Source organism: Gouania willdenowi, chromosome 21 (genome assembly GCF_900634775.1).
Source record: "Gouania willdenowi chromosome 21, fGouWil2.1, whole genome shotgun sequence".
NCBI classification, from domain to species: Eukaryota; Metazoa; Chordata; class Actinopteri; order Blenniiformes; family Gobiesocidae; genus Gouania; species Gouania willdenowi.
The window spans coordinates 25,445,040-25,463,983 of NC_041064.1; the positions used below are offsets into that span (position 1 = coordinate 25,445,040).

At 38.8% G+C, this 18,944-nt stretch overlaps 1 protein-coding gene across 24 annotated transcripts in view; it reads left to right on the forward strand.

Annotated features, from left to right (window-relative positions):
* neb (nebulin) overlaps nt 1-18,944 on the forward strand; it is a 68,775-nt gene that overhangs the window by 17,668 nt on the left and 32,163 nt on the right. For all 24 annotated transcript variants that reach the window (XM_028435466.1, XM_028435488.1, XM_028435464.1 and 21 more), the window contains 57 exons: nt 84-191; nt 278-589; nt 669-875; nt 978-1,082; nt 1,182-1,289; nt 1,373-1,684; nt 1,896-2,102; nt 2,179-2,283; nt 2,369-2,476; nt 2,866-3,177; nt 3,276-3,479; nt 3,578-3,682; nt 3,775-3,882; nt 4,003-4,314; nt 4,405-4,608; nt 4,708-4,812; nt 5,995-6,102; nt 6,199-6,510; nt 6,634-6,837; nt 6,947-7,051; nt 7,139-7,246; nt 7,692-8,003; nt 8,092-8,295; nt 8,393-8,497; nt 8,941-9,048; nt 9,143-9,454; nt 9,543-9,746; nt 9,834-9,938; nt 10,018-10,125; nt 10,210-10,521; nt 10,619-10,822; nt 10,962-11,066; nt 11,961-12,068; nt 12,223-12,534; nt 12,615-12,818; nt 12,899-13,003; nt 13,127-13,234; nt 13,309-13,620; nt 13,699-13,803; nt 13,902-14,000; nt 14,168-14,269; nt 14,372-14,479; nt 14,727-15,038; nt 15,123-15,227; nt 15,322-15,426; nt 15,516-15,620; nt 15,729-15,836; nt 15,933-16,043; nt 16,270-16,467; nt 16,631-16,735; nt 16,835-16,939; nt 17,031-17,135; nt 17,237-17,344; nt 17,443-17,556; nt 17,661-17,858; nt 18,616-18,720; nt 18,834-18,938. In XM_028435466.1, coding sequence (XP_028291267.1) covers nt 84-191; nt 278-589; nt 669-875; nt 978-1,082; nt 1,182-1,289; nt 1,373-1,684; nt 1,896-2,102; nt 2,179-2,283; nt 2,369-2,476; nt 2,866-3,177; nt 3,276-3,479; nt 3,578-3,682; nt 3,775-3,882; nt 4,003-4,314; nt 4,405-4,608; nt 4,708-4,812; nt 5,995-6,102; nt 6,199-6,510; nt 6,634-6,837; nt 6,947-7,051; nt 7,139-7,246; nt 7,692-8,003; nt 8,092-8,295; nt 8,393-8,497; nt 8,941-9,048; nt 9,143-9,454; nt 9,543-9,746; nt 9,834-9,938; nt 10,018-10,125; nt 10,210-10,521; nt 10,619-10,822; nt 10,962-11,066; nt 11,961-12,068; nt 12,223-12,534; nt 12,615-12,818; nt 12,899-13,003; nt 13,127-13,234; nt 13,309-13,620; nt 13,699-13,803; nt 13,902-14,000; nt 14,168-14,269; nt 14,372-14,479; nt 14,727-15,038; nt 15,123-15,227; nt 15,322-15,426; nt 15,516-15,620; nt 15,729-15,836; nt 15,933-16,043; nt 16,270-16,467; nt 16,631-16,735; nt 16,835-16,939; nt 17,031-17,135; nt 17,237-17,344; nt 17,443-17,556; nt 17,661-17,858; nt 18,616-18,720; nt 18,834-18,938 — 9,390 coding nt within the window. The remainder of the gene's footprint in view (nt 1-83; nt 192-277; nt 590-668; nt 876-977; nt 1,083-1,181; nt 1,290-1,372; nt 1,685-1,895; nt 2,103-2,178; nt 2,284-2,368; nt 2,477-2,865; nt 3,178-3,275; nt 3,480-3,577; nt 3,683-3,774; nt 3,883-4,002; nt 4,315-4,404; nt 4,609-4,707; nt 4,813-5,994; nt 6,103-6,198; nt 6,511-6,633; nt 6,838-6,946; nt 7,052-7,138; nt 7,247-7,691; nt 8,004-8,091; nt 8,296-8,392; nt 8,498-8,940; nt 9,049-9,142; nt 9,455-9,542; nt 9,747-9,833; nt 9,939-10,017; nt 10,126-10,209; nt 10,522-10,618; nt 10,823-10,961; nt 11,067-11,960; nt 12,069-12,222; nt 12,535-12,614; nt 12,819-12,898; nt 13,004-13,126; nt 13,235-13,308; nt 13,621-13,698; nt 13,804-13,901; nt 14,001-14,167; nt 14,270-14,371; nt 14,480-14,726; nt 15,039-15,122; nt 15,228-15,321; nt 15,427-15,515; nt 15,621-15,728; nt 15,837-15,932; nt 16,044-16,269; nt 16,468-16,630; nt 16,736-16,834; nt 16,940-17,030; nt 17,136-17,236; nt 17,345-17,442; nt 17,557-17,660; nt 17,859-18,615; nt 18,721-18,833; nt 18,939-18,944) is intronic.

Below are 18,944 nucleotides of genomic sequence, written 5' to 3' on the forward strand. Positions count from 1 at the left end.
TTTCACCTAGTTTTATTTGAAATAAAATTAATTCTCTATCTGTCCTTGCTATATGTATGAGCATACATTATTTGTTTTAACAGAAACTGTACAAAGCCGGTGTTGTGGAGATGGCCAACAAAGGTCACAATATGAAGGCAGATGCTATTCCCATTGTGGCTGCCAAGATTGGTACAACCATTGCCAGCAATGTAAGTTACAAACTCAGCCTTAAACCAGGAAGCTATATTTTCAACATCTTTGATTCTTAAAAATAACTTCTTTATTTTGATAATAGTACAAGTACAAGCTGGCCTTTGAGAAAGCAAAGGGTCACCACGTGGGCTTCCGCAACATCAAGGACGACCCTCTACTGGTCCACTACATGGAGGTGGCCAAAATGCAGAGCGAGAAGAACTATAAGAAGGACTACCACAAGGCCAAGCTGAAGTATCACACCCCAGTAGACATGCTGAGTGTTGTCCACGCTAAGCAGGCCTCTGCAGCTCAGACCATGACTGGGTACAAAAAACTCCAGCATACCAATCTTCTGCTTCCCGACGCCATGAACCTTGTGCTAGCTCGTAAAATAAGCGCCCAGTCCAGTGATGTATGTTTGAAATGTTATAATTAAAACCACAATTAGATAACGATTGGTAATAAAGTATTATACATCTATTTTTTTTTAGTGTGAATATAAGTCAGAATGGAACAACTACATTAGAGGTATTGGTTGGGTGCCCATTGGTTCGCTCGCAGTGGAAACTGCTAAAGTTGGTGGCCAAATTCAGAGTGACAACAGGTACCGCACTCATCCATCTAACTTTAAGTTCAGCAAGCTGATGGACTCCATGGACATCACATTGGCCTCTGCCAACAATCAGATCATGAACAAGGTGCAGTAGTTTAAATTGTTCAAAAAAGCAACACTACAAGCTAGAATTGTTAATTTGCTCTTGTTTTAATTTTATTATTTTTTCTGATGTCTCCTCCTACAGAAAGCATACACTGCAGCGTGGGAGAAGGACAAAGTGACTGTCCATGTCATGCCAGATTCTCCCGAAATCGTTTTGGCTAAGGCTAACGCTCTAAACATGAGCAACGTAGGGGACATTATTGAGACTAATTAATTGACACCAAACTAGTAAAGTCTGATCTATCTTATACTGTTACTGTTATGTGATTTGTTATGTGATTCACAGAAACTTTACAGATCCGGTGTTGTTGAGATGGCCAATAAGGGGTACAACCTCAAACCAGGTGCTATCTCACTGCTGGCTGCCAGGTCTGGTACCAATATTGCCAGCAATGTAAGTATGAAAAAGATGACAAGATTATCCTACATTATAGTGCATTCTGTGCAAATGACAGCATATTTGTTGTTCTGCAACAGTACAAGTATAAGCTCGCCTATGAGAAAGCAAAGGGTCATCATGTGGGTGTCCGCAACATCCATGATGACCCTCTGCTGGTCCACTACATGGAAGTAGCCAAGTTGCAGAGTGACAAGAACTACAAGAAAGACTATCACAAGGCCAAGCTGAAGTATCACTCTCCAGTAGACATGCTGAGTGTTGTCCATGCCAAGCAAGCCTCAGCAGCTCAGACCATGACTGGGTACAGAAAGATCCATCACACCAATCTTCTTCTTCCTGATGCTTTGAATCTGGAACTGGCTCGTAACATGCAGTTTATTGCAAGTGATGTGAGTAAAAAATCTTCTTCAATGTTTTGAATTTATTTGCATAACTTTTTGTCTTGTAATACTCATTAAACCATCTTGACTTACCCGAAGACCACTTAACTCTAGTCTTAAGCTGCTCTGAAAATTACTGAGTAGAAAACTGGGATTTAGATTTGGAAAGATTCAATGCAAAATGAACATGAATCCCATTTTGGGGTTTTCTCTTTTTCAGAACCAGTACAAGAGTGAGTATGAAAACTTTATTAAGGGAATTGGATGGGTTCCAATTGGATCTCTGGATGTCGAGAAAGCCAAAACAGCTGGGTTAGCCTTCAGTGAGAAACTCTACCGTCAGCCTCCCACCAAGTTCAAATTTACTAAGGACATGCATTCGATGGATCTCACACTGGCCACAGCCAACAACCAGATCATGAATAAGGTACCAAAGACACATGGGGCAAATGTAACTTTTTATTCTATATGAAACCAACCAATAGTGGTGTTTTGATTTGTAGAAATCCTACACGAGTGCCTGGGACAAGGACAAGACCAGCATCCACATGATGCCTGATGCAATGGACATTGCTCTGGCCCGAGACAACAAGAAGAACTACAGTGAGGTATTTACATTTTCAATCTCTATAGTGCAATGCTTTATTACCAGTTAGTCATTGCATACTCATGTTGAATGTTTCTTTTTCTCAGAAATTGTACAGATTGGATAATGAGCTTTCCAAGAAAAAGGGCCATCATTTCCAGGCTGATGCCATTGCTGTTCAGGCTGCCAAAGCTTCCACGGTCATTGCTAGTGATGTAAGTGTCTCCAAGTTATCACACTTAGTACAACATCCTGTCATCTTGGTAGTCACGGTAGAGCTCATGGATTTAAAAGTCCTTTGGAACATCATCACATAATTTACACCACATAACAGCCTTATTATGATGCATAATGCCAACTATTGAACTGGATGACTGTTGTAGTATTGTGCCTACAGATTTTAAGGCACAAACAGCATTAAAGGTAAAGACATGATTTTTGATCCCAAAGTATATTCAGACCACATTCAATCACAATAAATGTAGTAAGAGGAAACACAGAATTAAAAAACACAAGCCAGAACAAAACTACTAGTTCTAATAATATACTTGTGTCACTGTGGAAGAATTGATTCTTATTGTGTTTAAACTCTTTCTTTCTTTAGTATAAGTACAAGACAGGATATCGTAAACAGGTCGGTCACCACATTGGCGCTCTTAGCATCCAGGACGACCCTCTGCTCATGCTGGCTTTAAACTCAGCCAAGATTGCAAGTGATGCTTTGTACAAAAAGGACTTTAACAAGTCCAAGACCAAGTTCCACCTGCCAGTAGACATGCTTTCCTTTGAGCTGGCCAAGAAGAACCAGATTCAGGTGAACCACACTAATTACATTACCCGCCTGCACAACTGGACTTGTCTTCCAGACTCCAATGATGTGGTTCAGGCCAGACAGGCATACAGCATACAAAGCGATGTGAGTTAAAAAAAAAACCTTTGTAAGGACCTTTTTCACTGTCAGTTTTTATATTTTAAAATTTCTCATAAAACCCTTTCTTTGTTGTTGTTATCCAGAATGTTTATAAGGAGGACCTAAAGATGATGCAAGGTATTGGATGGGTGCCTATAGGTTCACTGGATGTAGAGAAGGCAAAGAAAGCTGGTGAAATCCTAAGTGAAAATAAGTATCGTCAGCATCCGAGCAACTTCAAGTTCATGATGACCACTGAGGACATGCCCCTGGTGCTGTCTAAAGCCAATGCTCAGATCATGAACAAGGTGGGAAAGAGTAAAATTTCTTAAACTCAAAGTAATCCATATGATTCTGCATTTGATTTTTTTTTTTTAATGTCGCAACTGAAATGTGATTTTTGCAGAAGTCCTATACTGAAGCCTGGGACACTGACAAAACTTCCATTCATGTCATGCCTGATGCCATGGATATTCTTCTGGCCAAAGCAAATAAAGTCAACTACAGTGTAGTGAGTGTAACCCAAACAGCACATGAGAACCGCATATCTTCTCAAACTTTTGAAAATAACAATTTCTCATTTTATGAATTGCTATTTGCCAGAAAATGTACAAGCAGGCAAATGAAGATGCTAAGAAGAAGGGATACGACCTTCGAAATGATGCTATTTCCATTGTTGCAGCGAAGGCTACAAGGGATATTGCCTCTGATGTAAGATCGTCTTTTATCATGTTTATATGATATCAGGGAAAGTACATTTATTTTTACGTCACATTCTTGAGGTCTTTCTTTGCCCGAATTTCACTGAATACTTTTTTTTGACTCATTTAGTACAAATACAAGACAGGATACCGTAAGCAGGTCGGGCACCACATTGGAGCCCGCAGCATCCAGGACGATCCACTGCTCATGCTCGCTTTGAACTCAGCTAAAATTGCAAGTGACTTTCTGTACAAGAAGGACTTCAACATGTCCAAGACCAAGTTCCACCTGCCAGTAGACATGCTGGCCTTTGAGCTGGCCAAGAAGAACCAGATTCAAGTTAACCATGCTAATTACATTACTCGCTTGCACCAGTGGACTTGTCTGCCAGACTCCAATGATGTGGTCCAGGCCAGGAATGCATACAACATACAGAGTGATGTGAGTTTTTATTCTCATCAAATGTTTTTTTTTTTTTTTTGTAAAAATCTGTGAATTGTTTTCAGAACAAACTCTGTTTTCTTAATCCAGAATAATTATAAGGAGGACCTCAAGATGATGCAAGGTATTGGATGGGTGCCTATAGGTTCACTAGATGTAGAGAAGGCAAAGAAAGCTGGTGAAATCCTAAGTGAAAATAAGTATCGTCAGCATCCGAGCAACTTTAAGTTTATGATGACAACTGAGGACATGCCCCTGGTGCTGTCTAAAGCCAATGCTCAGGTCATGAATAAGGTAATATTACCTTGAACACAATGCATTCAGTGTTCAGTAACCTTAAGTTTATTTGCTGTGATTGTAGAACACATCTCTTATTTTTTCCCTCATCTACAGAAAGCATACATTGAAAATTGGGAAAAAGAGAAAACAAAGATCCACATCATGCCTGATGCCATGGATGTTCTACTAGCCAAAGTCAACAATGTCAACTACAGCGTGGTAAGAACACCTGATAACCTGGATACTTTTCTATTGTTTGCACATTTTATTTAATCTCTCAAAGGACACCTACATTTGTGAACATTCATTGGAAGCTCCATTAACAAATTGTGTAAACAACATATAAAACAACGATGGGAAATGGAGCTGAATCTGATATTGGATGATGATACTCGGGGAAATGTTTGCTCTGGTTGTCATAAGGGGGTGGGGAGTCAAATGTAGAAGGAGTTTGACTGGAAAACTAAAATCCGTTTTTTCAGGACTCCACTGGAGTCTTTTCGTTGTGGGAGCTGGGGTAATGGTATGTGCTGGAGAAACTGTGGACTTGTGGGTGATCAAACACACATATTTTGGGACTGCCCCATTTTGCATCACTTTTGGACTGAAGTTAAAGGACTAATAGATAAGCTACTTAAAGTAAACCTTTCCCGAGACCCTTTGACGTTTTTACTGGACATATTCCCTGATGATCTGTCCCGGGACCACAGATTTTTGCTGCATCTCATGCTAATGACGGCAAGAAAAATGATAATCTGCTGGTTGAAACCTGACCCACCTACAGTCTCACAATGGATACTAAAAATCAGACAGGTTTACTCAATGGAACAGTTGACAGCACAACTACAGTTCAAGACTCACATCTTTGAAAGAACATGGGGACCAGTTTTGAGTCTTGTTGGATAGGCTACTATGTCTCTCTTTTCCTTGAAGTATGTTTATTTCTTTTTTCCCTGTTGTTTATTGCAACCATATATATCTTTTATTGAGAGCTAGGGCCCAATCTCAGGACTATTGTTGTTGTTTGTATGTGCATTGACTGTTGTCAATAAAAGTTCAAAAAAAAAAAACAAGCGGTTCAGTCAGGAACAGTCGTCATAAGTTTTGGTAAGAAATGGTCACCACCATGTTGCCTCCTTCACAGGTTGTTAAACACAAAGTTGTTGTGTGACTAACAGTGTTTGATGTAGACTACAACAGGTAATATTTAAAGCTGTGAAATAAATGTATATTTTGCAATTAATTAGGTTCATTATTAGTGGTAAAATTATACAATTATATAAACACCTCTTGTATTACAGGTTCGGTATAAATCTTACTTCCTCCATCATTGACCTAAAAGTGAAGAACGTTTGTATTTTTTTTTTTACTATTTCTGGGTTGTGTGTCCTTGTATTTCAGAAAAAGTACAAACAGGGATATGAAGATTCCAAGAAAAAGGGCTACGATCTGCGCAACAATGCCATTTCCATACTTGCGGCCAAAGCTTCCAGAGACATTGCCAGCGATGTAAGCTCTGAGATTACCAAAACATTTAAGAGCTACAATATACTTAAAAGAGTACAAGTAGATTTCACAGATGAGTAACCAGTCATGTTTTTTTAGTACAAGTACAAGACAGGATACCGTAAGCAGGTCGGTCACCACATCGGAGCTCGCAGCATCCAGGACGACCCTCTGCTTGTGCTGGCTCTGAACTCAGCTAAGATCGCTAGTGATGTTTTGTACAAGAAGGACTTCAACAAATCCAAGACTAGATTCCACCTCCCAGTAGACATGCTGAATCTTGAGCTGGCCAAGAAATGCCAGATCCAAGTCAATGACTTCAACTACAGGACTCGTCTGCATCAATGGACCTGCCTTCCAGACTCCAATGATGTCAGGCAGGCCAGACATGCATATGACCTGCAGAGTGATGTGAGTAAACAAGTATTTATGTAACACTGTAGATTGTAGAAAGATTTTTTAATTTTCAAGTTCACAATATATTCAATGATTCATATCTACAAATTAAAGCTCTTGAACTTGTTTTTCACTTAGGCTGTTTACAAGGAGGACTTGAGGAGCATGCAGGGTATTGGGTGGGTGCCTATTGGGTCTCTGGATGTGGAGAAAGCAAAGAAAGCAGCTGAGGCTCTGAATGAGAGACTGTATCGTCAGCCTCCAAGCAAGTTCAAGTACAAAATGACCACCGACCACATGCCTCTTGCTCTTGCTAAGGCAAATGCCCAGGTTATGAACATGGTGAGAAATTCAATTAAAAAAATCAGATTTTTTACATTAAAACAACCGAATAATCTGCATCAGTCATTTTATGATGACATCCACATGCTGTTTGTTTTTGTGACATCAGAAAGCTTACAGAGAAGCCTGGGACAATGAGAAGACAAAGATCCACGTCATGCCTGATGCTATGGATGTTCTCCTCGCCAAAGCAAACAACGCCAATTATAGCCTCGTAAGTCACTCAATGTTTTTTTTTTTTATTGTTTTTTAGCTTTTGTCTAAAAATAGATGCATTAAGTCTTCTGTTTGTTTTTTACAGAAATTGTACAAACAGGCTAACGAAGAGGCCAAAAAGAAGGGCTACGACCTGCGCAATGACGCCATTTCCATTATTGCTGCCAGAGCAACCAGAGATATTGCCAGTGATGTAAGTATCTAACAAACCCACAAGTATCAGAAACTATTTTTTAAATAAAGTAAGTTTAAATAAAGTTTTTTTTTTACAAATTGTTAAACAAATGTGACTATTTTCAGAGTCTTTTTAACATCAGTAAAACATTTTTTGTTTTTTTATTTAAAATTTCACAACATGGAGACATTATTTTTTGTATTGGTTTAATAATTTGAGATTGTAAAAAATTATATATTGCTTTGTTAGAAGTTTTTTCTTTTTTTTCTTCTGACAAACTTAATATTGTTTAGGATTTTTTTTGTTTTGCAAACATACTTATTCATTCATATACCTTGGTATCAGATACCATGCAATAACAGAAAATTGCATGTGTTTTTTTTTTTTAATCAATGGAGGCATTTTACTTATGTTATATTGTAATTTAGAATATCAAGTATTGCTTGTTTTTGTTCTCATTTAGTACAAATACAAGACAGGATACCGTAAGCAAGTCGGTCACCACATCGGCGCTCGCTGCGTCGAGGATGACCCTTTGATGCTGCTGGCATTGAACTCAGCCAAGATTGCCAGTGACTTCCTGTACAAGAAGGACTTCAACAAGTCCAAGACAAAATTCCACCTCCCAGTAGACATGCTGAACCTTGAACTAGCCAAGAAATGCCAAATCCAAGTCAATGACTTCAACTACAGGACTCGTCTACACCAGTGGACCTGCCTTCCAGACTCCAATGATGTCAGGCAGGCCAGAACTGCATACGACTTGCAGAGTGATGTGAGTGTTGGATATTTTCTGGTTTGTAAAGACTGTTTCTTTAATGTTCTTGTTAAGTAATTACATAACTGATGACTTTGCTTGACAGGCTGTATACAAAGCTGACATGAAGTGGCTTCAGGGCCTGGGTTGGGTCCCCATCGGATCAATTGAGGTGGAAAAAGCAAAGAAGGCTGCAGAGATTTTGAGTGAAATGAAATATCGTCAGCACCCGAGCACTGTTCACTTCACCAGCCCTGTTGATGCCATGAACATTGTTCTGGCAAAGAGTAATGCCCTGACTATGAACAAGGTTTGGTTTATTTTTGCCAATATTTTTTTGCAAATAATCATTTTATTCTAGATTTTTTAACACCATCACCTGACACCACCTCTATGTATATTTACAGCGTCTCTACACTGAGGCCTGGGAGAAGGATAAGACCCAGCTGCACATTAATCCAGATACTCCTGAGATTGTACTTTCCCAACAAAATGCCATTAACATGAGCAGGGTTGGTGGAATGTCTCTTTACTTTTTTTTTTTTTTTTTTTTTTTAAAGCTGACCTATTGTTAAACCTGAAAACAATATTTTACCTGATTTTATTCCTGATTCACAGTTTTTAGGTAATACCATGATTTGTCACATTTGAACTATTTCAAACATATTTAAAAATATTGTGTCAATTAAAGACGCGCTGGTGGAAAAGACTGATTATGTACCGAATTGGACACATGTTGTCAATAGCCAATAAAAAAGAAACTTAATACAGTGGAATTTCTTACAGTTCAAATTTCCTTGTTCTGTAATCGCGTCCTTTCACCTTATTGTCATTGAGTAAAATGTACTAATTTGCTAAATATTAGATTTTAATTGACTGTTTAATTGCATGTCAGTCTGTGCCATATTTTAGGATTTGATATACTGTATTTAACAATGCATGTCTTCTCCTGCAGAAACTTTATAGGCAAGGTTATGAGGCGACAATCAAAAAAGGCTATTACCTTCCTCCTGATTCAATCTCTGTCAAGGCAGCGAAGGGCTCCAGGGACATCATCAGTGATGTAAGTCACTCATATGACATATCTTCACTTTACACTTTTACTTATTTTTGAGTGAGTTCTGGTGATAAAATGACTATTCCCCCAATCTGACCAGTACAAATACAAGACAGGATACCGCAAGCAGGTCGGTCACCACATTGGAGCTCGCAGCATCCAGGACGACCCTCTGCTTGTGCTGGCTCTGAACTCAGCCAAGATCGCCAGTGATGTTTTGTACAAGAAGGACTTCAACAAATCCAAGACTAGATTCCACCTCCCAGTAGACATGCTGAATCTTGAGCTGGCCAAGAAATGCCAGATCCAAGTCAATGACTTCAACTACAGGACTCGTCTCCATCAATGGACGTGTCTGCCTGACTCTAATGATGTCAGACAGGCCAGAAAAGCCTACGAACTCCAGAGTGATGTGAGTCCCTCAGAGACATCAGTATTCATTGCTAAATGAATAGCTTGTGCGAATCAATATTATTTAATTTATGTACTCTTTCTGTCAGGTTGTGTACAAAGCTGACATGGATGAGGTTGTAGGTGTCGGATGGATCCCTATTGGTTCACTGGATGTGTTGAAGGCCAAGAATGCTTCCAAAATTCTGAGCGACCATCTTTACAAACAGAGACCAGAAACACTGAAATTCACCTCTGACATAAACTCCATACCTATGGCACTAGCCAAAGCAAATGCCGAAATCATTAACAAGGTGAGTGTAATTATGTTTGCTCTTGTTTAGCTTATTTGTTTAATCTCAAAAGTATGTTTTTTATCCTCTGTATGTTATTCACCACAGAGAAACTACATTGCTGCTTGGGAGGCTGATAAAATTAAAACTCACGTGACTCCCGACATGCCTGAGATGTTGCTTTCAAAAGCTAATGCTCAAAACATCAGCAAGGTATATGGCATCAGTTTACTATTTTTTGAGATCATCATACATTTTTAAAACCATTAATGGTATGTCATATCTGTTAAAGAAACTGTACAGAGAAGGTGTTGAAGAGATCTTCAGAAAAGGATATGATCTTAAACCTGATGCTGTTGCTATCATTGCTGCCAAACACGGAAGAAACATTATCAGTGATGTATGTAACAAATTCAATTTAAAAAAATAACCTTTGATGATGTTTGTTCTTCACTCTAACATGATTACCTTTTTCCTTAATTAGTACAAGTACAAGACAGCGTACAGAAAACAGGTTGGCCACCACATTGGAGCCCTTAGTGTCAAGGATGATCCTCTCATTGTCCTGGCTTTGAACTCAGGCAAGATTGCTAGTGACGTTTTGTACAAGAAGGACTTCAACAAGTCCAAGACCAAGTTCCACCTCCCAGTGGACATGTTAAACCTGGAGCTGGCAAAGAAATGTCAGATCCAAGTCAATGATTTCAACTATAGAACTCGTCTGCACAACTGGACCTGCCTTCCAGACTCTAATGATGTGGTCCAGGCCAGAAAGGCCTATGACCTGCAGAGCGATGTAAGACTGGCAAAAGAATTACTGTAATTTCAATAGCCATTGCATTTTAAATTTTTGTTTTTAATGTAAGTGCAAATGTTTTCCTGTGTCCCCATAGGCTGTGTACAAAGCTGACATGGAGTGGATCAAAGGAACAGGATGGGTACCAATCGGCTCAGTCGATGTGGAAAAAGCTAAACATGCAGCAAAAATTCTAAGCGAGAGAATGTATCGTCAATCACCAACCAACTTCAAGTTTACTGCCCAAACCACTGATATGCCATACGCACTTGCTCAAGCCAATGCTCAGATCATGGACAAGGTATGACTACTGTTCAGATACTACCATCTTGGCAAGTCCTAAAGCTTAAAATGTATCCACTACTTAATTTATTTACCAACTCGGTAAGCTCTCCTATCACGTGAATGTTCTGTGATGAGTTGTCATTTGTTTTTAACAGAAAGCTTACATTTCGGCCTGGGAGAATGACAAGATTAACATTCATGTCATGCCCGACACTCCAGAGATCATCTTGGCTCAACAGAACAAACTTAATACAAGTCTGGTGAGTCCCTTCTTTTTAAGGACCTATTTTAAAATGTTAATTCTGTAATCATATGAAAAGGCAATGATTTACAGTAGGTATATGGTATTATATAGCGCTTTATCCCTACACTGAAGTAGTCCCAAAGTGCTTTACATATCAGCTCATTCACCCATTCACACAGCAATGGGACAGAGCTGCCAAGCAAGGCGCTAGTCGACCACTGAGAGGAACTTAGGGTTCAGTGTCTTGCCCAAGGACACTTCAACACATAGACAGGTATAGACTGGGATCGAACCCCCAACCTCTTGATCAGAAGATGACCCCTCAACCACCTATGAGAAAATAAATTAAATTACTAATTCACGGGAAAGTGTGGACAAAACTATTGAGACGACAAGTTACTCAAGTCACTATTCCGAGAAGATTGTTGGTGCTCATTTTTTCTAAAGCAAGGTCTTATAAAGCATGTGTACATATTCTGCCTGGGCAGCAGTCAGCCAATGCATACAAAGACCACATTTTAGTTGCTTTACTGTTGGTGATATACACCACAGATTATTTAATGAATTAATCAGAAAAACTTCAAGAGATAAAAGTCAGTTTTGGTTGTCATAATTGCATCAAGTAATCAAATTAAACTATGATTAATTAAAATTGATCAAAATCAACCAATGCAATTAAAATAAACTGTGCCATTTTTTCATTATCTTTTTGTAGACAAGAGAATTTGATCCCTCAATCAGAATAAAGTTTTCTATGTATTTGATGTAAATGCACTGTAGTGACTTAATGTACATTAGGCATTATTGACTTTAACAGCATTTGTGTACCAGATATACTGTATGCAAACCTTGCTATGTATACTATACACCCTGTACATGACAGACTAAAATGATTGTCCTCTCTCCGCAGAAATATTATCGTGAAGGCTTTGTTGCAATGATCAATAAGGGCTACTTCCTTCCCAAAGATGCTATTTCTGTTCTGTCAGCCAAGGCCTCACGGGACATTGTCAGCGATGTAAGTTTGTCTTCTTTTTTCAAAATCATTATGCTATTAAAAAAACACTATTATTATTTTTGATTATATGGTTCAATTGTCAAACATAATCAATTAATATAAATTTTCTAATGGCCTTTGAGACTAATTGAAGTGTATCAATCCCCTTTTTTAGTACAAATACAAAGCTGCTTTCCGCAAGCAGTGTGGCCATCACATTGGAGCGCGCAGTGTTAATGATGACCCTCTATGTATGCTAGCTGCTCATGCAGCCAGGATCTCCAGTGATAACCTCTATAAGCAGGAGTATAACAAGTCCAAGACCAAGTACAACCTTCCACCCGATATGCTGACCATTGAACTGGCTAGGAAATGCCAGAACCAAGTCAACGACTTTAACTACAGAACTCACCTGCACCAGTGGACCTGCTTGCCGGACTCCAATGATGTGGTCCAGGCCAGAAAGGTCTATGACTTGCAGAGTGACGTAAGTATCCTATTAGTCAGACAAAATCTGCAAAAAAAAATAGTCTTGTAGAGTTACTTCTTTCATTTTGTTTTCTTTAGGCTGTGTACAAAGCTGATATGGAGTGGCTGAAAGGCTGTGGTTGGTCACCTCATGAATGTGTGGACGTCCTTAAAGTAAAACATGCCCAGCAAATTATCAATGACAGGCTGTACCGTCAGCCCCCAAGCAGCATCAAGTTCACCAGTGTTGCCGACCTACCAGAAATTGTCTTGTCTAAGCAAAATGCTGACAACATCAGCGATGTGAGTTGTTACTTCTCTTTCCTAATGGTGCTAATTCTAAAATATTATGTTTTAACCATTTTTCGAAATATTTATCTCAGAGGAAATACAGGGAAGTTTGGGACAAAGACAAGCTTACTATTCACATCCCTACGGACACTCCAACGTTTGAACTCTCCAAAGCCAACGCTATCAACGTCAGCAATGTGAGTTGGTTTTAAAGATGAACCAAGCCTACATGGAAACGTCTCCAAAATGGTGCACATCATATCCTCAATAACAATGATTGCAGTAGAACTAACTACCGTATTACCTCTTGGTATTTGCAGAAACTATATACAAAAGCATGGGATGACCAGAAGGCCAAAGGCTACCACGTCAAAGAGGACGCCATCTCTGTGCTAAAAGCTAAAGCTTCCAGAGACATCATAAGTGATGTAAGAGAAATAACCGAACACATTTATGATATATTTTGAATGTTTAGATAACCTTTTGACTCCTCCCTTTTCAGTACAAGTACCATGATGCATACCGTAAGCAGGTTGGCCACCACATTGGTGCCCGCTGTGTGCAGGACGATCCATTAATAATGCTGGCCCTCAACTCAGCCAAAATTGCCAGTGATGCTTTATACAAGAAGGACTTTAACAAGTCCAAGACCAAGTTCCACCTGCCAGTGGACATGTTGAACCTGGAGCTGGCAAAGAAATGTCAGATCCAAGTCAATGACTTCAACTATAGAACTCGTCTGCACAACTGGACCTGCCTTCCAGACTCTAATGATGTGGTCCAGGCCAGAAAGGCCTATGACCTGCAGAGCGATGTAAGTCTGGCAAAAGTATTACTTTAAATGTTTTTTTTTTTTAATTTTAAGTGTAAATCTTTCCTTATGTCCTTATAGGCTGTGTACAAAGCTGACATGGAGTGGATACGTGGATGTGGGTGGATCCCACATGAGAGTGTTGACGTTTTGAAGGTGAAGCATGCACAGAAGATTCTAGCTGATGTAAGTTTAAAACACTTTACACTAATCAGAATTGTTTTTGTCTTTTGTTTTTCTTTTTAAATATTCATCCATGCTTGTGATTCCTTGTTGAATTATAGAGAGGCTATCGGGTCAAGCTGGATGACCAGAAGTACACAGTTCCAGTAGATAGACTTGACATGGTCTCTGCTAAGAATATTGCTGACGTCATCAATGAGGTGAGCAAGATTTTTTTTTTTTTAATACTTCTCAGTTATATATATATATATATATATATATATATATATATATATATATATATATATATATATATATATATATATATATATATATATACCCAAATAGAGTTGGAGTAGCTAAATCTCCCTACCCTTCTTCTTCAAAGGCCAAATATCGTCAGGCCTGGCATCAAGACAAGACCAAGTACACTCTTGTGGACACTCCTTCTCTTGCCACAGCAAGAGAAGTGGCTAAAAACGTTCACCCGGTATGACACATCCACCAAGGAAGACATTTTTTCATATATTAACAGTGAATTGTCTGATAGAAATGAAAGGTTGCATAATGATTGTTTTGATTTTTTTTGTAGCACCTGTACACTAAAGACTGGGACAAGGTTAAAGCCACTGGGTACTTCATGCCCGGTGATGCAGTGCCTATCAAGCAGTGCATTCAGACCTCTAAAGTGCAAAGTAATGTAAGTATTTAAGATCTTTAACGACTGAAACAATGCCTTTTTGGTGTGTTTCCTGGATATTCAACTTCTTTTTTTCTTTTTACCTTAGTTCTTTAGTATATGTTATTGCATTGTTTGGCTTTTGTACCAGCTGTTGCCCAAACTTTTATATTTCCTGCAAATTTGAATGAAAGTATAGCAACAATTTAGCATTATTTCCAAATTGTTATGCTTTTTTTATTCTCAATTTATTTTGTCTGTCTTGCAGCATCATTACCTCAAGTCATACCGCAAGCAGGTTGGCCACCACATCGGTGCCCGCTGCGTGCAGGATGACCCACTTATAATGCTGGCCCTCAACTCAGCTCGGATTGCCAGTGATGCTTTGTACAAGAAGGACTTCAACAAGTCCAAAACCAAGTTCCACCTCCCAGTAGACATGTTGAACCTGGAGCTGGCAAAGAAATGCCAGATCCAAGTCAATGACTTCAACTATAGAACTCGTCTGCACCAGTGGACCTGTCTGCCAGACTCCAACGATGTGGTTCAGGCACGCAAAATCTACGATCTCCAGAGCGATGTAAGCCAACCTTTTTTTTTTTTGTTATTTTTTTACTTCATTATTGTTTGAATTTAACATAATTGTTGTGGTCCCTGTACCTAGAATGTGTACAAAGCTGATCTGGAATGGATCCGAGGCTGTGGCTGGGTGGCAGCTGACTCTGTTGATCATGTAAAAGTCAGGAAGGCCCAGGAGATCCTTAATGAAGTATGTTAGTCCTCCAAATTAATTTCTTTTTGTTTTTTACTTGTGTTTTAATTTGCTTTGATATTATACATGACTTTTGCATTTTTATCTGCAGAGGCTGTACAAGAAAAATGCTCAAGAAAACTTTGGAAAATTCACTCTGGTGGTGGATCGTCCTGAAATTGTGTTGGCAAAAATAAATGCTGCCAACCTGAGTGATGTAGGCAATTATTTAAAACATTTAAATAGATAGTCGAAATATATAATAATGAGCAATAATAAAACATTATTTTCTTCTGTCATTTATAGCTGAAGTACCATGAGACATTTAATGCAGAAAAGGGTCATTACATTGGTTCCGACGATACCCCTCAACTGGCTCATAGCAGAGAGGTGTCAAAGAACATCAGTGAGGTAATGTTAAGAAATTTGCAATTGAAGTTATGTCACTGTTTGTGTTTTATAACAATTAGGAATGTAATTATGTAGTTTAACCATGGTTCCTTCTTTTTGGTATTTCAGTCACTGTACAAATCCCAATGGGATGCAACAAAGGCTACTGGCTACAAACTTGACCATGAATACATCCCACTGGTCAGCGGCAAGAAAGGCAGAGAAATTGCAAGCGATGTAAGTGTGAATCATCAAATATAGATTTTTCCAATCGTTTTCTTGTAGAAATCTACAGACTAAATTGAGATTATTTATTTTTGTGGATCCCGGTAGACCAAGTACAAAATGTCCCACGAGAAGGCCAAAGGTCACTACATGGCTGGAACTTTGGTTGACTTCCCTGAGGTGATGCGTTGTGGCGAGCAGGAGAAAGGCAAGGGACTGGTAAGCCTATTGATAATAGTTTGTTACTTATTGTGTAAATCAGGGGTTGTGTCTTTATCAGACACCAGTAACATTTATAAAATTCCAAAGAGTTTACAAAAATAGAGTTAACAACATAATTGCACCTATATTGTATATTTGAAGTCAAATGCTGAATATCATCCAGAGGATAAATGGTGGTCTTGCACTGTTGATAAGTGAGTTTATTTTCATGTCTTCTTCACAGAGGCTCTACCACAAAGACTACCACCAAACCAAGATAAAGATCCACCTCCCACCAGACATCATTGCTAACCAGGTTGCCAAACGGTGCCAAGACATGCTGAGCGATGTCCTCTATCGCACCTACCTGCATCAGTGGACTTGCCATCCAGAGCAGGAGGACGCCATCCGCGCTCGCAAAACCAATGAGATACTCAGTGACGTATGTCTCTTTTGGCACTTCCATTCACTGACCTATTGCACGTAAAAACAATCTACAAAGCACTAAATCAATGCACTACTTATAAAATAGTGTTTGTAAAAATAATTTCAAGAAAAGTATTTTCTCATTCTCTAACAAAAATAGTGTTGTTGGTGTTTTACAGGTCTTCTACAAGGATGATTTGAACTGGATGAAGGGCATTGGTTGCTACGTCTGGGACACGCCGGAAATTCTTCGGGCTCAAAAGTCTTACGAGTTACAGAGTGATGTCAGTAACAACAAAGAAGATCAGAAAATGTCAAAACTATTGACAATCGATTTTGATTAATTTCTGTGCTAATTTTAATTCAAACATGTTTCCATGCAGCTTAAGTACAGAGATGAAGCCAAGAAGGAATTTAACAACTACTCCATCGTGACAGACACTCCTGCTTATGTGACTGCTGTGCTGGGACACACCTGGGCCAGTGAAGTGAGGGAGCTCACCTTTACAACCCAAAAATTATTCAAAAATGATTTACATTTTCAAAGCCCCATATCAAAATTCAACTTTTTGTTGCCAGCTTAACTACAGAGAAGCTTATCACAAGGAGAAGCACATGTATACCACTGTACTGGATACCTATGATTATGCCAGATGCCACAACTTCAAACAGTTCTTCAGCAATGTGAGTGGAGACAAGTATATTTATTTTTTGATCACTCCAAAAACTGAATATGCCTTTTTTGTATCCCAATGTCTTGCTCTATAACATTGATCCTTCAACAGAAAAACTACACAGCAACCTGGGACAAAATCAAAGCGACAAGCTACAAGATTCCACAGGACTCAAATGCCCTGCAGCATGCCAAACAGCAAAAAATTGTTCTCAGTAACGTGAGTCAGATGTTTATAATCTTTTACTTAGCTGGCATTTTGTATTACTCCTGGGATTTCCTTCCCAAATGAGTTTGCCTACGCTCTTGTCCTGTTAGGTGAAATACAAGGAGGATTATGAGAAGTTCAAATCCCTCTACAGTCTGCCCAAATCACTTGAGGATGATCCTTCCACAGCTCGCTGTGTCAAAGTTGGAAAACTTGTCCTGGATGTAAGTCAAATTAAGTTTTGTGCATCTTGTTGCATCTACCAGTAGTATGTCTGGATTTTACTGTATTATAGACTGAACATGGGCTCTTTCATTCTGTATTGCAGCGAATATACAAGGAGCAATATGAAAAGACCAAGGCCAAGAACCATATTCCTCCAGACATGCTGGAGATCTTGTCTGCCCACAAAACCCAGTCATCCGTCAGCGACATCAACTACCGCAAATACCTCCATCAGTGGATATGTTTGCCCGACATGCAGGTGTACGTCCAAGCCCGCAAGGTCAACGAGCAGCTCAGCGATGTGAGTTCTTTGTCGTATACTTGTTTGTTATTTTTACATACAACATTCATATTCATTAACAAGGACAGAAATAACTGTGCTAGAAGAGAATCACTTCAAAGTAAGTTGAATTAAGAAACTTTCATAATTCTGTAAGGAAGAACTAAGAATATCTATACATGTATATATACTATCAATAATAATTTGAATACATCAACTGTTTTATGACGCTGGCTGTCTTTTTGCAGCTTTTACAGCTTCCACTCTTGTTTGACGGCTTTCTAAAAGAGTTTTTATGTTGTTTTTGGAATTGGTGCCAATTCATTTTCTACAGCATTTATGAACTCAAATACACCTCACGGTGATACTTGGACACGTCATCAGTGATGAACCCGGGGTCATCAGTGATGAGTGGTCATATATCTATATGTGATTTTCATCTGGAGATAATTAATGGTGATATAGGGCCCAGCTCCGAACCCTGAAAAACTACTTGGACAATATTGACAATATACTTTTGTCCATATAGTGTACGGATGATATATAGATAAATAATGCCAACTATTTATAAATATAAATTCATAATCTGATGTTTATTATTTAAGTAACTGTGATACTTAATTATGATTTAAGACACTGAAATTGTCAAAAATAACAACCAAAGTTTACAAGTTGTACAACAATCCTCAGGTTTATGAACCCTGCATTTGTCTCCTTTTTACATTACGTTACCAACAAAAACATATCTACAAAACTTTTTTAAATGTTGTTTTTGCAGATCTTCTACAAGGATGACCTGAACTGGCTGAAGGGAATTGGCTGCTATGCCTGGGACACACCTGAGATCCTGCGTGTCAAACATGCTGGTGATCTGCAGAGTGAGGTGTGTTTATCTTTCCTTTACTGTATCTAAATGTATCTTTCAGTTGTACTTACCAGTCCTATTATTGTCTGAGATGTAACATTGACACTTCTTGTCTATTTTCTTTGTTCCAGGCTAAATACAGAGCCAAAGGCATTGAAGGATTCAAGAATTATTCTGTGGTAACAGAGACTCCAGTGTATGAGACAGCCAAGCAGAATGCTGTAAACCTCAGTGATGTAAGT